This window comes from Pseudophryne corroboree, chromosome 6 (assembly GCF_028390025.1).
Source record: "Pseudophryne corroboree isolate aPseCor3 chromosome 6, aPseCor3.hap2, whole genome shotgun sequence".
NCBI lineage: Eukaryota > Metazoa > Chordata > Amphibia > Anura > Myobatrachidae > Pseudophryne > Pseudophryne corroboree.
In genome coordinates, this window is record NC_086449.1 from 429,531,340 (window position 1) to 429,547,457 (window position 16,118).

Consider the following 16,118-nt stretch of genomic DNA (forward strand, 5'->3'; position numbering starts at 1 on the left):
ATTATTTATTTGCAGGACTTGTCTTATGAGGAGATAGAAATACACTCCTTTCATAAGACTGTTAGAGTAAGCCCCCTCTTCCCACTCAATGCATGTTAGCTGGCTAACTGCAGACAACTGTAGGGGAAGTTAAATAAAAAGACCGGAGCAGACGAGTGGTGTTTAAGTTCTCCCTTAGATACGCTTTTATCTGTGTGATTCTTTACTTGACAGCTTACTCTCTAGGCAGAGGAGGAGATTAGTGAACAGCCAGGCAGGTAAAGCAAGACATTCCACTAGTCAGTCCTGTGATACTGTACACACAATACAGACTCTCAGCGGAAGATGGACACACTAAGACTACTCTTTTTCCTGCTCAGTGTTTTAGGCCCTGGTAAGTTCTCTTTTTTAATGCGTTTAACCTTCAGAATTAATATCTGTAAATGCTAGATTGATCCTAGAAATGCCGCCTAAAGCTGTATTGTTGTTGTTAATCACAGAAGGTTGTACTGTAGGACCAGGTGTATGTTAATTGGATACAGCAATTAATATTTCAAAATATAATATGGAAACATTTTGTGCTCTTTAGAACAAGTTTTTTGAAATATCATTTGCATATTTTCAAATACAATTTAACTACTTACCTGGGGAATATTTTATTAAATGTCTCAGAAATTATCAATTTTGTGATGAATTAATTAGGCTAATGGAGCTAGTATATATAACTTAAATTTGTATTATTATTATTATTATTATTATTATTATTATTATTAGCTGATTTCAGAGCACCACCCTCTTCAGGTGGTGTATTGAGTTCTTCTTCAAACGTGAACATCAATATGGGGGGCCATAGAAGCATAAATACTCTCTGTGTAGGGAAAAAATCTTATAATCTGTGCTAATGCTCAGACTGTCAACCAGACTAGGACAATAATTCAAGCCAGGGGATGTTAAACCGGGTTAGGTATGTGTTACCGCTGCACTGGATGCCAAATGCCAGTATTCCGACATCGGCATCCCGAGTGATAAAATGCCGGCAGGGGGGCGAGTGCAACGAATCCCCTTGCAGGCTCGCTGTGTTCACCGCACTGCGGGCTCATAGCTCGCCATAGGTTCTATTTTCCCTCTGTGGGTGTCGTGGACACCCACAGGGGAGGAATCACCTACTTTACCGGTATACTGGCATCGGTATTGTGACAGCTGAGATCCCAACGATCAGAATGCTAACCGCATACCGTTAAGACAGGGGCATGTGGAGAGGTCTCATGGCACATATACAGCATGTGGAGGGGTCTATTTTCACATAAGGGGCATGTGGAGGGTTCTGATGGCACATAAAGGGCATCTTTAGAATGTAAGCTCTCTCGAGCAGGGCCCTCAACCCTCATGTGCTTATTATTCTCTTACTTAAACCATCTTTGACGGCATCAAATCCCACGGTTTTCTGCCACCCTGATATTTATGTTAGTGTCATCTATGTTTATTAACCCTGTACATGTCCGATATTGTCTTCAACTGTAAGTCACCATTTTCCTGTTTTAATTATTTGTTCATGTAATCTGTGATTGGGCGCTCTGGATCCCTTGTGGCGTCATATAAATAATAATAATAATAATAATAATAATAATAATAATAATGTGGAGTGGATCTGATAGCACATATCACATATGACATATTATACCATGTCATTCTATATAGAACACAATTTTACACACACACACACACACACACACACACACACACACACACACACACACACACACACACACACACACACACACACACACACACACACACACACACGCACACACAACATTAAACACAGTGTTGTGATTAATTCTTCCTTTTTCCATATAATTTTTTTATGCTCTCCCCTCCCAATCCAGTCCAATATATTTTATGACTATGTGCCATCTACCACGCCTCCTTTCACTTCCTCCTGCGTTTCAAGGTCTATCCTCTTATATTTTATTGAGTTAGCTGGCTAGGGGTGAGTGGGACCAGGCTGGCTGTGACATAGTTCTAATAGACAAGGGGCATCCATAACTTTTTTCTTGGAGTCCCATATTAAGAAAATGACTTTGGACAAAGGGATACAACATATCATCTCACAGTTAGCTTCACAGCAATTAGGGAAAGGCTCTTTGTGGAGTCAAGTTTATTCAAACAATTTAACAAACACATTAAAGCTAAAATATCTTGAGTTAAGGTATTTTGAATGATTTTAGATTTACATTTTGCTCACTGCAATGTGATGCATAATATTCCACTAATCAGTGTCCCCAATTCACAATATGTCACACAGTAGTGCCCCCAATTGACATTATGCCTCATATTAGTGAGCCAAAGTTATACCATTTCACAGTAATGCCCAAATTGAAAATATGCAACATCGCAATGCCACAATTGATAATACCCATTTATATGCCAGATACAGCGCTCCCTCAGTCATGCCCCTTTTTATACTCAGTCTCCTCAGCTCAGATGTAGACATAACATGCCCTTTCATACCCCCTAGAGTACACTCATGTTGCAAGTCCAGTAGCCCCCTCATGTCATTATATTACCAGCCTTTGGCCCCGTCAAGACGTAATATTGGCAGGTCAAAGCCCAATCGCATGCCCTTATTTTGCCAGCTCAAAGCCCCTCATGCCCTTATATTGCCAGCTCATTTCCCCATTGCCAGAGTCCCCTCACACTCTTACACTGCCAGCCCAGAGGGAAACTCCTCCCCCTATGCTATTTCCTTACTTATTTTCTCCATTGAAGGTCTAGTCCTTTCCACTGTCTGTCCATCAGAACATTGCAAACCACTCCAGTCCCACTCATGGCTGGAAGGACTACACAGAAGAATCAGCTGCTTGACAGACTATAGGTGGAGCAGCAGAAGGTCAGCCAACTGTGACACACTCACAGTGATGTTGCGGTACCATGCCCAAGGGGATGCTGAGCCACCGTGCACAGGAGGAGGGGAGCTAGAGACTGCCGAGGCCCAGCTTGCTACTCGCATATGATCCATTGCCGTGGTGCCCTGCAATTCATTTTACTGAGCAGGCAGCAACTGACTGATCATGGCAGGCTAGGGCAATGGCTATGCCACCTCCGTGGCAGTGCGTCCTGGGTGGGTGTGGCATATGAGTTCGACATTCAGAATGTCGAAATGGTCTGAATGTTGACATTAAGAATGTTGAGAAGGTTTCAAAGTCAACATTTGACATGTCAACAATTACGTGACTTGTTTAACATGTTGATATTATCATGTATTTCACCCTAACGTTCATATGTTTGCAATGTAAACATGCAAAATTTTGACAATTCATCACTGTCAATATGTTGTAGTGTTCCTTCTAGGATTCAAATAGGGCAGGGTGCCGGACTTCGGGGGCATATTGGCGGCCATGGGCGCCATGTAAAATAGGGGGTGTGGCCATGCAAACGTCATTTTAGTGGGCTGTGCGGCCCACAGACTTTGCTATAGGGGGCGTCTGTGGTCGGCGACATTACTGTTGGGGACGTGCCCAGCACCGATGGAGGTGCTGGGCTTCCCCCAGCTCTCTCCCATAGCGTGAATGGATGCCGTGCGCATGCGCATGGCATCTTTACACGCTGGGAGGGCAGGAAGTGGGCGGCTGTTCTAGCAGGGCGCCGCAGAAGGGGCAGGGCGGATTTTGCCTTTAAAAAATTGGGCAGGGTGCGGCGCCCTGCTAAAACGGGTGGTCTTCAGTATGCCGACTGACGGGATCCCGGCGCACAGTATACCGGCGCCGGAATCCCGAAAGCCGGCATACCGACACTTATTCTCCCTCGTGGGGGTCCACGACCCCCCTGGAGGGAGAATAAAATAGTGGGGCTCATTTGCGCTTCCCACACTGTCGGTAAGCCGGCGGTCGGCCTCCTGGCGCCAGTATGCTGGTCGCCGGGAGCCCGACCGCCGGCATACCATACTGAACCCGCTAAAACAGCCTAGCGTGAACACTATGTTGCATGTCGACATTCTGACCAAATATGTTGACATTCGGAATGCCCACATTCTGAACCATTTGACATTACAGGGTCGACAGTCTGAATGTCAACATAGTAATTACAGTGCATACCGCCCTGGGCAAAAGCATTGGCAGTGCAGCCCCCTCTATGGCCATGATTGAGGGTGTTCACCTACAGAGTTGCGTAATATGTCTGCCTTTTTTAATTAAAGGGTAATACTGTACGAATATTAATAATATAAGTGCTGACTGATATGATCTCCATATTAAAGTATTTGAATCACCTAGTCTTGAGCAATTCCTACATTTATAAAACTAGTCACAAATTAGTAAAGCTCTGTCTCCTGTGCTCATCCCAACATTTAACTAAAATCTGTACTCTCACTCTGTCTACTGGTATCTTTCCTTCTCTGTACAAGCATGCAGTGATTACTCCCATTCTGATAAAACAAAACTCTGACCCTAACTCTCTCTCAAACTACTGTCCCATCTCTCAGCTCACATGCCCCTCCAAGCTACTTGAGGGACTAGCCTACACTCGCCTCACACACTTTCTTAACTTACACAGCCTACAGGACCCACTTCAGTCAGGATTTCATGCCCAACACTCCACAGAGACAGCACTGACTAAGGTAGTGAATGATTTGGTCACTGCTAAATCTAAAGGCAATTACTCACTACTTATTCTCCTTGATCTCTCTGCTGCTTTTGACACTGTTGACCACTCTCTTCTCATACAAACACTACTATCCCTAGGTATTCAGGACACAGACGTTTCTTGATTCTCATCCTACCTATCTAATCGCTTCTTCAGTGTTCGTTTCTCTGATTCCACCTCCTCTTCGCTACCTCTTTCAGTTGGAGTACCGCAAGGCTCAGTCCTAGGTCCTCTGCTTTTCTCTATCTATACCACATCTTTTGGCAAACTAATCAACTCTTTCGCATTTCAGTACCATCTGTATGCGGATGATACTCAAATTTACCTATCTTCCCCAGATTTGTCACCATATGTATTGGGCCGTGTCACTAAATGCCTTTCTGCCATTTCATCTTGGATAACATCTCGCCACCTCAAACTTAATATTTCCAAAACAGAATTAATTATATTTTCATCGGCCAGTAGTAGTTACCAACCTGATATCTCTTTCACTGTTAATAACTCAGCAATCATCTCTACCCCACAAGCTCGCTGACTAGGTGCCATTCTTGACTCTAGACTGTCCTTTGTTCCCCACATTCAATCTGTCTCAAGATCATGTTACATACATCTAAGAAACATATCCAAAATACAACCATATCTTACACAAGACACAGCAAAAACTCTAATCCACGCTCTCATTATCTACCGCATTGATTATTGTAATAGTCTCCTGACCTGTTTTCCCAAACATAGGTTCTCACCACTACAATCCATTTTGGATGCAGCTGCGAGGCTAATCTTCCTCGCTAGATGTTCATCGTCTGCAGATCCGCTGTGTCAGTCCCTCCATTGGTTACCGGTATTCTACCGTATTAAATATAAAATATAAAATACTTTTACTTACATACAAGGCTATTAACCACACTGCACCAACATACATCTCTTCACTCATCTCAAAATATCTCCCTACCCGACCTCTCTGCTCTGCACAAGATCTGCGTCTCTCATCTACACGCATTACTTGTTCGCACATAAAATTACAGGACTTTATCCGGGCTTCACCCACACACACATAAGGCTCGCCTCTAGTCTCCAAACCTTTAAACGTTCCCTGAAAACTCACCTCTTCAGACAATCCTATCAAATTCCAGACCCACCCACATAACCTTCAATGCTTCCCTATCTAATTACATCCTCTCTGTACAGAACACATAACCTCGCATATATTGTCTTTCTTTATTCTCACACCTTCCTGACACTTGGCCAACATTGCGGGGTATCATCATACAACCCATTAAGAACCTAGCAATCTGGTGGACCATTATGCAATCCTTGCGTATTAATGCCTATTTCCCTATAGATCGTAAGCTTGCGAGCAGGGCCTTCCTACCTCTGTCTATTTTTACCCAGTTTTGTTCTATTACTGTTGTGCCCCAAGGGAGGTAGGGGCTCTGCATTTGTAATTCATTCCACTGGTTCCGCTCCCCTGTATCAGCACACAAGCAGGAGCAGGTCTTCAAAGTGGATCAGGAGGAAGCTGGCAGATCTGATGGTGAAGGAGGGAGTGTGATGGTGGTTGTGGGGGCGTCCAACAATATGGTACCTAGGAGCGGCCTGACCGTAAAATCCGCCACTGACTGGCTGTACTTATTTTTTGACACATGGCTTCTTCATGTTGGCTTATGAAGAATTATTGAGGCTGCCTGTATGGCCGTGGCATGAGGAAAAAATGTACATTTTCTTAATGTATGTTTTAATAACAATTAGAACTCCTTAAAGGGGACTTATACAAGGTACGGATTGTTTACCCATTTCTATTATTGTTCAATTCTTCGGGAAATGTGACTAGTTTTATTTAACTTGAAATGTGATAGTGTTTGGAAACAAACATCTTTTTGAAAGCAAGGTTTATTAAGATTTCAGCACAAACTGCGGAAGGGATGGAGTACAAAAAAAGTAATCTTGTCAAGACATACTATCGTAGTATTTCTATATGTGCGGTTCACAAATCTGTTACCTCGTCAATTCATTGCAGTTATTGTAATTCACTGAATGTTTTAAGTAAAAGGTATAAGAGTTTGACCTTGTAGATTGGTTTATAAGGCTTTGGAAAGAAAGATAATGAGGGCAGGTTACTAGTAGAGTATTATGGGCAGGGGACATGACTACCCAAATGTAGCAGCAAAATGTACAAGAGAGTATGAAAAGGTGGGATCCAAGCTGACCATATGCTGTAAAACTATTTACGACAGTCATGAATAACATGTATACTTTACATATGGTGTATATTCCAGATTTTGTTAATTAGAGCTGTCTGTGGGGTCTTGTTTTTTTGGTAACTGCTACTATGTATTTCATTACATGCCTGACTAACATCGCTTCAGGTGTAGGTACATATGGGTACCAGCAAGGATCACTGACACAATTTATGGGAGATATCAGTGCGCTTTCAAAAGCAGCCAAACATGAACCAAGTGGAAAAAAATGTGTCACTACACACTTACAATACTATACAAAATATCACCACAGGCGCTTCATGGTTCACCCAGAACAAAAATCCTCAATGGAAATTTGTTGTCTGTGGTTCTCATAAAAGAACCTTGTGTCTCCACAATGATATATAAGAGAACAGAAAAAATACAATAGTGCAATACTATATTAAAATCGCTACTGCAGAATTAGTAAATGCAGATGTATAAAATAACTTCTATATAACTTGTTGGAGACCACCTTTCACACTACCCCACAGACTCGGGAAATTCCCGGATTGTCCCCTTTCAGACATAAACTGCTTTTTTTCCAGTTTTGAAGGCAGTGTCATCATTTTAAGGGGATTGTTTACAGGCACACAATAATGAGGTCATGCAAAGGGGGGGGATTAGACATGATAAACAGAATGGCAGTCTCTTCACTGGCACTTTCTGGCACTTGTCTCTGCACAGCTTTGTGTTTTACTCATGTGTGGCGTCTGTCCCTCTCCGGCCGATGTCATCAGCAAGCATCAGGTGGCTCTTCCTGGAAAATTAAAACAATTTATATATGGCCATAGAGCAAATTCTCAGGTTGCGTCATTCAGACTTATCTTGGGAAGCCAACCCGGTAAAAACCCAGGTCAATTGCAGTGTTGGTGACCCAGGAACATGTTCCTGGATTGGTACCTTTCAGACATACCAAAATCCCAGGTTGATGCATGTTCATGTGCAAAATCCCGGGATTTTGGAGGATGTCTGAAAGAGGTATAAGACAGCGATTTTTACCAGAGCTTTCAGTTAGCACTGCTTTAAAGACAGCTGTGAAAGTAGTACACACACATTAGCATACTGACAGGTGAGAGGCACAAGACCTGTTGTCAGGTATTCTGCTGCTTCTGACAATTTGTCTAAATGATAAATGTTTTGAAATAACAATTTGAGCAGTTAGCAAAGGTTGACATGGGTGGAGTTACATTTTCTTAGTTTACACAGCGTGCGGTACAGGCAACAATGCAATGTGCACTGTGTGGCATACTTGCCTACTCTCCCGAAAAGGACGGGAGGCTCCCGAAAATCGGGTGGCACTCCCCCCCCCCCCCCCCCCGGGGGGAGTGGGCAAGTCTCCCACATCACATGCCGCTCACCCTGCCGATTACCCCCCGCACACCGCCACCAATCCCCCCGTGGCATATGGTCACACAGGGGAACTGGTGGAGAGATGATGCAATTCGTGCTAAATCGCGTCATCGTAGGACTGCCCTCCTCTTTACAATGCCGGTAATGTAGGCATAGTAAAGTGGGGGGTGGGGCTATAATGATGCAATTGCTTTACCATGCCCCCCATGCCACCTCCTCCACGCCCCCACTTTTGTGACCTGGCTGCTCCATCCTGGAGGGAGCAGCATAAATGTAGGCAAGTATGCTATGTGGATTGGTGTACAGATGGTGTAATGGTTAACATTACTGTCTCACAGCACTGAGGTCAGGAATTCGATTCCCACCATGGCTCCAACGGTGTGGAGTTTGTATATTCTCCCTGTACGTGCGTAGGTTTCCGTCGGGGACTCCAGTTTCCTCCCACAATCCAAAAATAAACTGGTAGGTTAATTGTACCCCAACACAAATTAACCCTAGCATGAATGTGTCTGTGTGTACATGTGGTAGGAAATATAGATTGTAAGTTCCATTTGGGGCAGGGACTGATGTGAATGGCTAAGTATTCTCTGTAAAGTGCTGCGGAACATGTGTGCGCTATATAACGAACTGGTAATAATAATAATTTCTTGGGCAGAACAGTGATTTCATTACAGTAGCTTTTTGACCTGTAAGAGATCCCTTTAGACCAATACCCTAAACTTTAAGATGATCAGGAGATTCTACTGTCTTCAACAGAAACTTTGAACTACGTAGTTTACCTTCTAGTTATTGTGGAAACTCCCCAGAGAGCGTTTATAATCTAAAGCGAATGAGAGGCTTCCTTAGTGTTTATTTACTCAATCTTACTAGTGGAGCAGAACACCTTTTCAGAGTAAAGTCTATGTACATTCTTATGCCCATTTTATTATGGGTTTAACTTAATGACTTCTATGTTAATACATGCTGCTGTGTTTGATCATCTGCCAATGTGTGCACACTCCTACATAATGTATAATGGGCAAGAAACAGAAGTGTCTCTATTTATTCGAATATTAAGTGTCCTTCCCAGTCCATTTAAATGTTCACAGGTATCTAAGTGCATCATTATGAAAAAAGCTTTTAATTTTACAAAAGCCTAAGGATTATGATTACTCTGCGGTTTCTAAAGTACTTTTGGTCTTAATGAAATTCTAAAACCCTCTACATGTGTTACTTTATTTCACATCTTATGTTTCCTACATTTTCAATCAATCTTTTAGTGATGCCATTGCGTACAGAGAACACAGATTAATGGAAGAACATTTTTTACTTGGCTGACATAAAGTGATATTGGTTTGTTACAATGCTCTTGTTTTGTGCATGACGCAGAGCCGGCCCTAACCAATATGATGCCCTAGGCAAGATGTTGGCTGGTGCCCTCTTGTACAGGCGCTAGTCCCAGCTCTCACCCTGTACCCCTTTCCCAGTACCATCACCCCTCACCCATAGCAGTTCTCATTTTGGTGCACCTACACGTATCCCCTATATTTTAAATAGGAATAATGTGCACATTCAGTGCGCAGCCCCAAACGGTGCGTGTTCTTGCTGGGAAGGGGCATGGCCACACAATAATACCCCCAGTTGAAATTACACCACACAGTACTGCAACCTTATTCACATTATAACATGCAATAGTATCTCTTATTCACATTACATTACACATTAGTACCACGTTACTCCTCACAGTAGTGCCCCTTATTCACATTACACCACATCATATTGCTCTTTATTCACATTAAACCACACAGTATTGCCCTCAGGGCCGGCGCAACCACTAGGCAGCTTTAGGCAGCTGCCTATGGGCGGCGGCCACGGGAGGGCGGCACCACACACTGGCGATGAGAGGATTCTTTCCTCATTATTCCCTTGCCTCAGCTCAGCCAAGCGCCTCTTCTTTAAGAGACGAGGAGCAGCCAGGGATGTCGTCGCCGCCCAGCCACCACTGAAACTGTGTATAACGTGAGTGAATGTAATGGGCTCCCCGGTCTGCTCCTGGCCTTCCATAAGTTATCTGCTCCCCTCTCCGTTATTGGGCTCCCACATCTGCATGCCGCTTCATGTTACCCGCTCCCCCCCCCCCCCCCCCCCCCCCCGCGATTGGTCTCCTGGCTTCAGCAGGCTGTTTAAGAGGCAATAGGAAATTGGCTTCACGTATGCTACCTGCTGTTCCGCAGCGCTCCCCTCTCCATTAATGAGCTCCCGCAAGCCGCGGCTTCATTTTACCGGTCCCCCCCCCCCGCGATTGGTCTCCTGGCTTCCCGTATGTTACCCGCTGTCCCGCTCCCCTCTCCATTAATGAGCTCCCGCATGCCGCGGCTTCCTGTTACTCGCTCCCCCCCCCCCCCCGGCGATTGGGCTCCCGGCTACCCGTATGTTACCCGTTCCTCCTTCCGCTATCGGGCTCCCGCGTGCCGCATAATGTTAATTGCTCCCCCACCCACCCGCGATTTGGCTCCCTCTTGTCACCCACTCCGCTCCCCTCCCTCTATTGGGCTCCTGCATCTTATTACCCGCTCCTCTCCCCACCCCGCAATTTGGCTCCCTCTTGTCACCCACTCCGCTCCCCCCCCTCTATTGGGCTCCTGCATCTTATTACCCGCTCCTCTCTCCCCCCCCATGCGATTTGGCTCCCTCTTGCCACCCACTCCGCCCCCCCCCCCTTCCTCTGTTGGGCTCCTGCATCTTATTACCCACTCCTCTCCCCCCCCCCCCCGCAGTTTGGCTCCCTCCTGTCACCCACTCCGCTCCCCTTCCTTCCTCTGTTGGACTCCTGCATCTTATTACCCGCTCCTCTCCCCCCCCCCCGCGATTTGGCTCCCTCTTGTCACCCGCTCCACCCCCTCTATTGGGCACTTGCATCTTGACCGCTCCCCCCCCCCCCCCCCCCCGCGATTGGGCCTCTGTTTGCTCCTTCATTTATCAGTTCACAATAGACATAATTTGATAAGTTAATTTTAAGTAGTGACACCTAGGGGTATATTTACTAAGCTCCCGATTTTGACCGAGATGCCGTTTTTTCATCAAAGTGTCATCTCGGTAAATCTCGGTCATTTACTAAACACTAATCACGGCAGTGATGAGGGCATTCGTAAATTTTTGCTAGTTCAGGTAAAAAATTACGAATGAATACACCATCGGTCAAAACGCGGCTGTTTAAGTATGAATCTCGGTCATTTACTAAGAAGTGCAAAGCAAAAAAACACAAAACACTGCCGTGAAAAATTACAACTCGTAAAAAAGTCCTAAAAAAAAACAGACCTGCTTTTTTTATCCGTGATTTGAGATGCATGCAGGGATCCATGAGATCCGTGCATGTATATCAGTGGGAAGGGGTGTGAAAGTGCTTATTTTTGCTAAAAAAATTGCGTGGGGTCCCCCCTCCTAAGCATAACCAGCCTCGGGCTCTTTGAGCCGATCCTGGTTGCAGAAATATGGGGAAAAAAATGACAGGGGTTCCCCCATATTTAAGCAACCAGCATCGGGCTCTGCGCCTGGTCCTGGTCCCAAAAATACGGGGGACAAAAAGAGTAGGGGTCCCCCGTATTTTTAAAACCAGCACCGGGCTCCACTAGCTGGACAGATAATGCCACAGCCGGGGGTCACTTTTATACAGCGCCCTGCGGCCGTGGCATCAAAAATCCAACTAGTCACCCCTGGCCGGGGTACCCTGGGGGAGTGGGGACCCCTTCAATCAAGGGGTCCCCCCCCCCAGCCACCCAAGGGCCAGGGGTGAAGCCCGAGGCTGTCCCCCCCATCCAATGGGCTGCGGATGGGAGGGCTGATAGCCTTTGTTGTAAAATAAAAGATATTGTTTTTAGTAGCAGTACTACAAGTCCCAGCAAGCCTCCCCCGCATGCTGGTACTTGGAGAACCACAAGTACCAGCATGCGGCGGAAAACGGGCCCGCTGGTACCTGTAGTACTACCACTAAAAAAATACCCAAAAAAAGACAAGACACACACACCGTGAAAGTATAATTTTATTACTTACATACACACATACATACATACTTACCTATGGCCCCACGCAGGTCGGTCCTCTTGTCCAGTAGAATCCAAGGGTACCTGTTGAATAAATTATACTCACGAGATCCAGGGGTCCAGGCTCCTCGGCAAATCCAGGGTTAATCCACGTACTTGCCAAAAATAAAAAAACGGTGTCCCGACCACGAACTGAAAGGGGACCCATGTTTGCACATGGGTCACCTTTCCCCGAATGCAAGAAACCCACTTTGCCTTCTGGCTAAGTGGGTTTCTTCAGCCAATCAGGGAGCGCCACGTTGTAGCACTCTCCTGATCAGCTGTGTGCTCCTGTCTTCACTGACAGGCAGCACACGGCAGTGTTACAATGTAGCGCCTATGCGCTACATTGTAACCAATGATGGGAACTTTCTGCTCAGCGGTGACGTCACTTTAGGTCAACCGCAGGGCAGAAAGTTCCCATCATTGGTTACAATGTAGCGCATAGGCGCTACATTGTAACACTGCCGTGTGCTGCCTGTCAGTGAAGACAGGAGCACACAGCTGATCAGGAGAGTGCTACAACGTGGCGCTCCCTGATTGGCTGAAGAAACCCACTTAGCCAGAAGGCAAAGTGGGTTTCTTGCATTCGGGGAAATGTGACCCATGTGCAAACATGGGTCCCCTTTCAGTTCGTGGTCGGGACACCGTTTTTTTTATTTTTGGCAAGTACGTGGATTAACCCTGGATTTGCCGAGGAGCCTGGACCCCTGGATCTCGTGAGTATAATTTATTCAACAGGTACCCTTGGATTCTACTGGACAAGAGGACCGACCTGCGTGGGGCCATAGGTAAGTATGTATGTATGTGTGTATGTAAGTAATAAAATTATACTTTCACGGTGTGTGTGTCTTGTCTTTTTTTGGGTATTTTTTTAGTGGTAGTACTACAGGTACCAGCGGGCCCGTTTTTCCGCCGCATGCTGGTACTTGTGGTTCTCCAAGTACCAGCATGCGGGGGAGGCTTGCTGGGACTTGTAGTACTGCTACTAAAAACAATATCTTTTATTTTACAACAAAGGCTATCAGCCCTCCCATCCGCAGCCCATTGGATGGGGGGGACAGCCTCGGGCTTCACCCCTGGCCCTTGGGTGGCTGGGGGGGGGGACCCCTTGATTGAAGGGGTCCCCACTCCCCCAGGGTACCCCGGCCAGGGGTGACTAGTTGGATTTTTGATGCCACGGCCGCAGGGCACTATATAAAAGTGACCCCCGGCTGTGGCATTATCTGTCCAGCTAGTGGAGCCCGGTGCTGGTTTTAAAAATACGGGGGACCCCTACTCTTTTTGTCCCCCGTATTTTTGGGACCAGGACCAGGCGCAGAGCCCGATGCTGGTTGCTTAAATATGGGGGAACCCCTGTCATTTTTTCCCCCATATTTCTGCAACCAGGATCGGCTCAAAGAGCCCGAGGCTGGTTATGCTTAGGAGGGGGGACCCCACGCATTTTTTTTTGGGATTTTACATTGTTTAATTAAAAAAAATAAAAATAAGAACCCCAGCACGGATCACACAGATCCGGCCGAGATTGATTGTAAAAAAAAACGGCAGTGTTTTGCTAATCACTGCCGTAAAAATAGGTAAAAAAAAACGAATGACATCGACATCGGAAGAAAAGAAAAACCCGAATACGACAGCTTAGTAAATCCATCGTAATCAATTCAAAAAGTTGCAGTTTTACACTGTCGATGTCATTCGTGATAGAACTTTGACCTTTTTTCGGAAATTACGAATCTTAGTAAATTTACCCCCTAGTTTAAAGAACATTGAATTCAACATAACAAAATTATAGTATAGTATATGCGTCCTCAATATTTGACACTGTTTTCATTGTTTGTTAACACTATTTAATAAACAAGGTACATATATGCTAAAGGAGTTATTGGCCCTACACACTAGGCGATTAGCAGCCGGGGGAGGTGCCACGACGGCCATTACAGCCGACAGGCTGCCGGGGGTCCTGTGCATGCCGTTTTTCGCAGTGCAGCGATCAGGTAACTACTGCGCATGTGTATGCACCGCAATGTGCAGGCGCGTCGCACGGGTACAAAGCGGATTGTTGCTGAGCGATGGATTTAACAAAGAATCCATTTGCATAGCGGATCGCAAGGAGATTGACAGGAAGAAGGCGTTTGTGGGTGTCAACTAACCGTTTTCTGGGAGTGTTTGGAAAAACGCAGGCCATGTGGTTATTATCTGCCATCAAATTCTATTGGTGTGGCACTAACTCACATTAATCAGGCGGTGGCTGTGAAACTAACAAGATGCCTCACCTGCACTTTTTCACCTGAGGGGCTGACTATGTGAGGGTGTGTGTGTGTGTGTGTGGGGGGGGGGGGTTACACCAAAGATTTGCCTAGGGTGTTAAGAAACCTTGCACCGGCCCTGATTGCCCTTTCTATACGTTACGCCACAAAGTACTGTAGTACACCTTATACACATAATGCCGCACATTAGTAATGCATTTTGTATGCAGTCACACACAGAATACAGGCAAGCTGCATATCATTTTAATCAGCAGAAGCTGCTTGTGCCCCTAGGCATTCCAAATGCCCTAGGCATTTTCCTAGTTTGCCTATGCCTAGGGTCAGCTCTGGCATGACGTGCATGGGCATCACAATGTGTATTGGAAATAAGACACTAGAACACATTACAATCATTTTTTTAAACATTTTATTAACTTTTCTTATCTCCCTCATTTTTTGTTCAAATGAGGATACTTTATATTGAAAGTGAGTGCATTTACTGGTTATGTCATAAAATTCCTGTGTATGTAACTTCTGTTGAACTTGATGTTTTAGGTGACACATTATTGATATAACCTTTCTGCTACTTCTAGTGTGCACAGATATTCTCTATATTGTGTTTTTATATACAGGTTGAGTATCCCATATCCAAATATTCCGAAAATACGGAATATTCCGAAATACGGACTTTTTTGAGTGAGAGTGAGATATTGAAACCTTTGTTTTCTGATGGCTCAATGTACACAAACTTTGTTTAATACACAAAGTTATTAAAAATATTGTATTAAATGACCTTCAGGCTGTGTGTAAGGTGTATATGAAACATAAAGGAATTGTGTGAATGTACACACACTTTGTTTAATGCACAAAGTTATAAAAAAATATTGGCTAAAATTACCTTCAGGCTGTGTGTATAAGGTGTATATGAAACAGCAATGCATTCTGTGCTTAGACTTAGGTCCCATCACCATGATATCTCATTATGGTATGCAATTATTCCAAAATACGGAAAAATCCCATATCCAAAATACCTCTGGTCCCAAGCATTTTGGATAAGGGATACTCAACCTGTATTATTATCTATAGTACATAACGTCTATTTTTTGGCAGCACTGTCCTGCCGTCCCACCCGCGCACATCTTTGTATGACAGGTTGGATGTGTGTGGCAATGATGTTTTTTTGAAAGGAGTCAAGCTCTTGAGAACAAGAGAGTAGGGGTGTTTTGTACCCGCATTGTGATGTGCTCGCTGTTCATAGAGAGGGAAAAATGCAATCCAGCTGCACTGAAGCTATTTGTTTTCTGGCATTATATGCCTATTTTTGCACAGTTGCATTACTTGTATGGAGTTGCACAAGTGGCAGTGCAGCAGTATGGTGCTCATTGTGGCATCTTTTTTCAGTATGAAGACAGCTTACAAGGATAGACTGGGAAGGTTCATATGAATTCACTAGATATAAAAAAAGACAAGAGATCCCCATTTTGCATGAAAACACTCAGGATCCAGAATGAGTTCAAGATCCATGTGTTTTCGCAAACTTGGCCACGAAAATGGACAGGTGCAAAAAATCCCTGATATTGCCAGCTTTCGAGGCTAATTGAATAGCC

At 44.9% G+C, this 16,118-nt stretch overlaps 1 protein-coding gene across 1 annotated transcript in view; it reads left to right on the top strand.

Moving 5' to 3' along the window:
* The first annotated feature begins 246 nt into the window (after positions 1-246).
* CDHR3 (cadherin related family member 3) overlaps positions 247-16,118 on the top strand; it is a 134,028-nt gene continuing 118,156 nt past the window's right edge. The window contains exon 1 of the mRNA XM_063929989.1: positions 247-373. Within this exon, the coding sequence (XP_063786059.1) occupies positions 325-373 (49 nt within the window). The 5' untranslated portion in view covers positions 247-324. The remainder of the gene's footprint in view (positions 374-16,118) is intronic.